We start from the raw sequence: 7,391 nt of genomic DNA on the forward strand, positions 1-7,391 counted from the left end.
CTCCGGACGAATGTTCCGGCACACGGTGGTCCTCCAGGATACAGTTGGATTTGTAACCTGGTAACGTACTCGGTGTCCGCGAGGACGAGCCGAGTATAAAGTCTTTTGGGAGCGATGTAACTCAGACCCTCTATGTCCCGTCCCTAACTATCTCCAGGAGGGTAAGCCTCCCCTCCTCTTGCTACCGGGAACTATGGACGGCTATCTAGCTTGTCTTCATCGCCGGCGGATAACTCTCCACGATCGACCCCACCCCCCGGGCCCTACCAGAGTCTGGTTACTGCGTGCGTGCTCCAACCTCGATCTCTGAGTCCCACTGGCTTATCAAACAGTCTCAGCGTCTCATCCAGCACACAATCAAAAAACACCTGCGTTCAATAATGAGCCACTTGAGTCCCTGCTCGTGACGTCATCACTTCGGCCCATTCACATCACAGTACATTGGTACATTGGTACATTGGTACATTGGTACATGGTACATTGGTACATTGGTACATGGTACATTGGTACATTGGTACATTGGTACATTGGTACATTGGTACATTGGTACATTGGTACATGGTACATTGGTACATTGGTACATTGGTACATGGTACATTGGTACATTGGTACATGGTACATTGGTACATTGGTACATTGGTACATTGGTACATTGGTACATTGGTACATTGGTACATTGGTACATTGGTACATTGGTACATTGGTACATGGTACATTGGTACATTGGTACATTGGTACATTGGTACATTGGTACATTGGTACATTGGTACATGGTACATTGGTACATTGGTACATTGGTACATTGGTACATTGGTACATTGGTACATGGTACATTGGTACATTGGTACATTGGTACATTGGTACATTACACAACATGGAGCGGGAGGAGCAAACAAAAACGCTTGCACAGCAGCCGTCTAAACCATTTCTCTTGGCGCTCTGTGTGGTTTCACTTCATGTTGTCTCTAAATTGAAAATGACCTTGAAGAAACGTTTTTTTGCCAGTGAAGTTTTGTGGCAGCTCTTTGACGGTGAAAGTGATGTAGAAGAGAGGTCATATGGCCGCTGCAGACCAGTAGGAGCACAATGGAGTGACTGCTAAATAAGATACGATAAGATATTTTTATTTTTATTTTTTTACCCCCTTGGGGAAATCCAGACATCATAGCAGGAGGGGGGGAGGGGGGGGGGTACAGGTAGTAGAAGACATGGTACAGGTCATAGAATTATAGTACAGTGTAGAAGTAAATATACAAATAGAATAAAAATAGGCAGTGTAAACAATATAACAATATAATTAACTCTGGACATGTGCATAAGGGCAAGTAGGCGGTGTAAAAAGGTCAAGGTGCAAGATGAGGGGTATGTATGCCCTCTCAGTTATATTTGCCCTATACAATAAATATATACAATATATATACAGTATATAATCTATTAACTACTATCTAATCTAATATATATATAATCTAATACGCTAAATACTAAGAATGCTAAATGTATGCTCTGATGAACGAAGTATACAGTATACACATAAGGTACAGTATGCTAATCTATCTAAGTAAATGCTGAGCACAAAACATTTGATGATCCGCTTGCCTTCATTCTGACTATACAACGCGCCACTGTGCTATAAATATATATACATACATGTATTACTGTACATTTTACTGTATATTACTGTATATTTTGGCTGTATATTTTAGAATGTATATACATATTTTAGAATCTATATACATATTTTAGAATCTATATACATATTTTAGAATGTATATCCCTGACTGTATTTGTATTCTTATTTGTGATTCAACATTGCCTACATAACTGCAGATATAACAGGAAAAAGTTAAAACAAAAACAAAACATGCAACTGTAGAAAAGCTTCAAATCACAGCAAACATTATTTAAAGAAGAGTGCTTCATATTAGTGTGTGGACTCTGTGGAAAGGTGATGGGCAAATCCTTTTCTTTTAAAACTCTTGAACTAAAAAAAACAAACATCTGGAATTTACTATTCAATGAGCAGAAATAAGAAAAAAGTTAAATTGTAATTTGTAACTGAGGGGTACAATTCCCTGACTGTATTGATAAGTATGGTATCATTAAACCACTACCGCTTTATGTACTTTAACTACTGGCCACACAGTACATGATATAGATATGATGAACACTTTCCCACCATGAAACCAAGTCCACACAAATGTATAAATCGAATATTTAATATATAGCAAAGGGTATATACAACGTTCACTTAATGACATTTATGATTTGAATGCACTTGTAAGGCAAATGAGTATTCGTAGGCAAATCAACATTGAATGTCCAATCTCTGGTTACGCAGGAAGCAAGTATACAACCTGGTTCTTTAGGGAACTATAGCGATGGTACTTAAATGATTATAGCTGGATATACTAAAGGGGGGTCCTGCTGGTTGTAAGTCAGTAGGGGGGGGGGGTTAGGAGAGCCGCCGGCGATATCCCATCTGGCCAACGATTTCTTGGGAGAATTCAGAGTGCTGAACACGGTGCCCACAGAACCTTGGTCCACAGATGAATACAGTTGGGCCCTCTTGTAGACGGTAGCTGCCGGTCCACAACGAAGAGACGTGAGGCGACCTCACTCGGGGTAGAGCGCCGTCTCACCTGGACTCCTCTCGGGGGGTAGTTCCAACACTCACCAGTGTTGGCTGTTATCCATGGCATAATCAAAGCACCCAAAGCAAGTAGATAATCCAAGCCGTGTAGGGCTCGCCGTCGTCCGGGTAAGGTAATCCAATGTGCAGGTCCACTCGTCCTAGCCCAGAACTCCTCGGATGAAAGCACCACACGTGGTCTGCCCAGCCTGGTTAAGACTCTAGATAACGCGAGGAAACGATGGGGGTACTGCTCACTTTATAACTCTAACCGAACGATGCACCATACATAATAGACTATTATTAACTTAATAGAAATACGTCCCACTCGACGGTATAGTGCCAAACTATGACAATTCAACTATTAATCCACACGATGTCTCAATGCCATTCTGAGGCCAAGTTGACCATACTGCACCACACGTGTATCGTGGGTGAGGCTTAACGTCTTGCCACTAGGTTGGAGGGTAAAGAACTAAGGGCTAAGGGACTAAAAGAAAGTTCTACTTTACTTGCGCCATATATATATGCGCTGTGAACAAATAGTACCATTCGTATTTCGCCAGACGTATTCCTACGCGGAACCGGGCTAGTAACGACATGTTCGTCGGCACGATTGAACTTGAACCAAGGGGCTTGGCTGCTGGCGCCAAGTTCTTGTCCAATGAGAGAATGAAACTATTATGGGCTGTTAGTAGACTAAAGGGATATTCAGTGTATATGTACAAGGAATATACAAGGGATATCAAACGATATACAAATACTATTAAATATATATCCATAAATAAATATATATATTCGGTTTAATCTGATCCTTCACAACATAATTAGTTTAATTACAGCAACCAACACTGTCTATAGCTAATGTCACTGTTCATAACAACTGCAGGGGGTGCATTTGTATATAACTCGCCCATTTATACAGTCAACAGCTGCAAAAAGAATTCTGATTGTATACAAGTCAATAGGAAAATGACCCAACTTCTCGATTTCTCCTTTTTTTTTTGTGTGGCTTTGCTTCACGGAGCGTGATTTTTTTTACAATAGCCTTTGTTTGCGAAGCCGCTCTCTGATTGGCTAGCCCGCGTACAGCAAAGACCCTCTCTGATTGGCTTAGCTAACAAAGGCTACGGGAAAAAAATCACGCCTCCAACGGAGGATCATCTATCTACAAACATCAATCTGACAACAGACAAGTTAACTCATTCCTGCCGAACGAACGTATATTAGAGAGCACATCTCCGCGCAACTAGAAACACGTATACTGACCGTGGCCTGCTTCGGACTTCAGTGGCCTGACTGCGGGCAACACAATTATATAATATACAAATAAATAAAATAAAAAACATTGCCAGTCTGACAGCGCCAGGCCATGCCAGTCTGCCAGGCCACCGGGAAAACTCCCGGTGCTCCCGATGGTCAGTCCGCTAGTGGTTAGGTGTGACTTAACTAAGGGTTACGTGTGACTCGACTAAGAGAGCAGCATAATAGTCTATTATAATCACAGAAAGCCTGAACACTGACAGAAGCTATTGAAGGTCTTTTGATGCAAAAATACCGAAACATCCACTCTTTTTTTCTTGTCACTTGGTCACTCTTTTGTCACTATGTAAATAAATAATCTAATTTCTGCACCCTCTAGCTTTCTGGGGTTAGCTCAGAATAGTATAATGACATGAAGTGTGTTCTTAAAGTCACACACAGGTCTAAATGAAGGGAACTGAGCTACAGATTTCGCATGAGGTCATGTATTTGATGCATGCGTTGATGTGTGGGGTGTTTGGGGCTGTTCCCGGGGGGGGGGTTCACATGCTTTCGAGCAACACTGTACTTATTGTACTTATTTTATGCCTATTCTTATGTCTGCACTTTCTATATTGCACTACTTTTATTGTCTTTTTATACCTATGTCTGCACTTCATGCATTGCTTTTATTCTGTCAGCTGTATGTATGCTAATTTTATGACTATGTTCATTTTGTGCTATTTGCTGTGGGGCACTTTTGGTCTGCAATCCATGTGTGAAAGGTGCTATATAAATAAAGTTATTATATTATTATTATTATTATTATTATTATTATTATTATTATTATTATTATTATTATTATTATTATTATTATTATTATTATTATTATTATTATTATTATTATTATTATTATTATTATTATTATTATTATTATTATTATTATTATTATTATTATTATTATTATTATTATTATTATTATTATTATTATTATTATTATTATTATTATTATTATTATTATTATTATTATTATTATTATTATTATTATTATTATTATTATTATTATTATTATTATTATTATTATATTATACTATATTAAATTATATTATATTATATTATATTACATTACATTATATTACATTATATTATATTATATTATATTATATAGACCACTTATTTTAACAGGTAGAGCTATTATTTTAACAAACAAAAAAATACCACTTACTGCACCTTTAATCTTTCCTAACCCCACTACAGTCTCCTGTTCTGTCAAAGCTCCACCTCTTGTCTGACTCGATATACAGGAAATAAACACCGGAGTTGCTACATTCTTCTTCAACCGCCACTGAGATACACACACCTGCTGTAAAAGACTCCAGATAAAACCCACAGCTCGTACTGAAGGAGTAGGACTAGCTTTAGACAAACACAGGAAGGAATAGTGATCAAACAGTGACTTCTACCAGCTGCTGACTGAATCTAAGTAAGTTTATAACAATTGTCATTAAAAGTGAACGTAAACTTCAGGGAACATTCCAGAGGAGGGAGTGTTACTGAGAGACTAAATGGCTTCGTCTCATTGTGAAGAGGATCTGTCTTGTATCGTGTGCCATGACATCTACACAGATCCTGTCATCTTGTCGTGTGGCCACAGCCTCTGTAACGCCTGTCTGCAGGAATACTGGAGAGACAGAGAAGACAAGGACTGTCCATATTGTAAGAAAGTCTCTTCAAGTTCAGATCCTCCTCGTAACTTTACTTTGAAGAAGCTGTGTGAGGCCTTCAGGGAGAGAAGCCAGGGAGCTCCAGCAGGTCCGGAGGTGCTCTGCAGTCTGCACGGTGAGAAACTCAAGCTCTTCTGTCTGGATGACCTCCAGCTCATCTGTATGGTGTGTCAGTCCTCCAGAAAACACAAGAGCCACAACTGCTGTCCCATAGATGAAGCTTCGGAGGACCACAAGAAGAAGCTCCAGGCTCCACTGAAGACCTTGCGTGACAAACTAAAGGTCTTTAATGAAATCAAACACACATGCGACCGCACAGCAGAACACTTAAAGGTCCAGACCCTGCACACAGAGAAGCAGATTAAGGAGGAGTTTAAGAAGCTCCACCAGTTTCTCCACGAAGAAGAGGAGGCCAGGGTAGCTGCACTGAAGGAGGAAGAGGAGCAGAAGAGTCAGCCGATGAAGGAGAGGTTTGAGGGGCTGGAGAGAGAGATGTCAACCCTTTCAGACACGATCGGAGTCGTAGAGCGGGAGCTGAGAGCTGAAGACGTCTCCTTCCTGCAGAACTACAAGACCACGCTGAACAGAGCCCAGTGCAACCTGCCTCGTCCACAGCTGGTCTCAGGAGCGCTGATAGACGAGGCCAAACACCTGGGCAACCTGACCTTCAGAGTCTGGGAGAAGATGAAGGAGAGGGTCAAGTTCACTCCGGTCACTCTGGACCCAAACACTGCAGGACCCTGGTTCTCTATATCTGATGATCTGACCAGGGTGAGACACACAGACACACGGCAGCAGCTCCCTGACAACCCAGAGAGGAACATTAAGTATAACATTGTTCTGGGTTCTGAGAGCTTCAGCTCAGGAGAACACAGCTGGGAGGTGGAGGTGGGAGACCATCCTGACTGGGCTATAGGTGTAGCTAAAGAGTCACATGACAACAAGAGTAAGGGGCTAAAGGCATTACCACAACATGGTATCTGGGTTCTATGTTATTATAGTGGTAAGTACACTAATGTTCTGGGTCAGACCCTCACAGTGAAGAGGAGCCCCCAGAGGGTCAGAGTACAGCTGGACTATAACGGGGGGAAGCTGTCCTTCTACGACCCTGAAGACATGACTCACATCTACACTTATCAACTCACCTTCACTGAGAAACTCTACCCATACTTCGGTATAGGACCGGCTGGTGATGCCAAACACCCTGATATAAACATCTGCCCCTCAGAGGTGTCTCTCACTGTGATGTAGTCATGACAGTGAGGTGTGTGTGTGTGTGTTTGTATAAAACCCTGTTGCACAGCGTAGCTGGCATAAAGCTAGATTAGATTAGCCAACCACATGCTAGTCATTTGAAACAAAGAAAAAGAAATAGAAAATGTAGCTCGACTACATGTGTGTGTATGTGTATGAGAGAGAGAGAGAGAGAGAGAGAGAGAGAGAGAGAGAGAGAGAGAGAGAGAGAGAGAGAGAGAGAGAGAGAGAGAGCGGGAGACAGAGAGACACAAGAGAGAGACAGAAAGAGAGAGAAAGAGAGAGGGAGAGAGACACAGAGAGAGGGAGACCGAAAGAGAGAAAGAGAGAGAGAGAGAGACACAGAAAGGGAGAGGGAGACAGAAAGAGAGAGAAAGAGAGGGAGAGAGACACAGAGAGAGGGAGACAGAAAGAGAGAGAGAGAGGGGAGAGTTCAGTTCACTCATCTTTTAATTTGTGCTGATCTGCATAATTTAACGTCATGTTACAGTATATTATGCAGGACGGACCGGCAGACATGTTATATTGTTTTTCTTTGGTCA

The 7,391-nt window shown here is 41.3% G+C and overlaps 1 protein-coding gene across 1 annotated transcript; it reads left to right on the forward strand.

The window, feature by feature from the left end:
* Positions 1 to 5,228: 5,228 nt before the first annotated feature.
* Positions 5,229 to 7,024, forward strand: LOC311247937 (E3 ubiquitin-protein ligase TRIM35-like). The gene has a single exon (XM_084338915.1). The coding sequence runs from the start codon at positions 5,437 to 5,439 to the stop codon at positions 6,844 to 6,846; it is 1,410 nt and encodes a 469-aa protein (XP_084195041.1). The 5' UTR covers positions 5,229 to 5,436; the 3' UTR covers positions 6,847 to 7,024.
* The last annotated feature ends 367 nt before the right edge of the window (positions 7,025 to 7,391 follow it).

The sequence above is a fragment of the Notolepis coatsorum genome, assembly GCF_963971535.1.
Source record: "Notolepis coatsorum genome assembly, contig: SCAFFOLD_354, whole genome shotgun sequence".
Taxonomy (NCBI): domain Eukaryota; kingdom Metazoa; phylum Chordata; class Actinopteri; order Aulopiformes; family Paralepididae; genus Notolepis; species Notolepis coatsorum.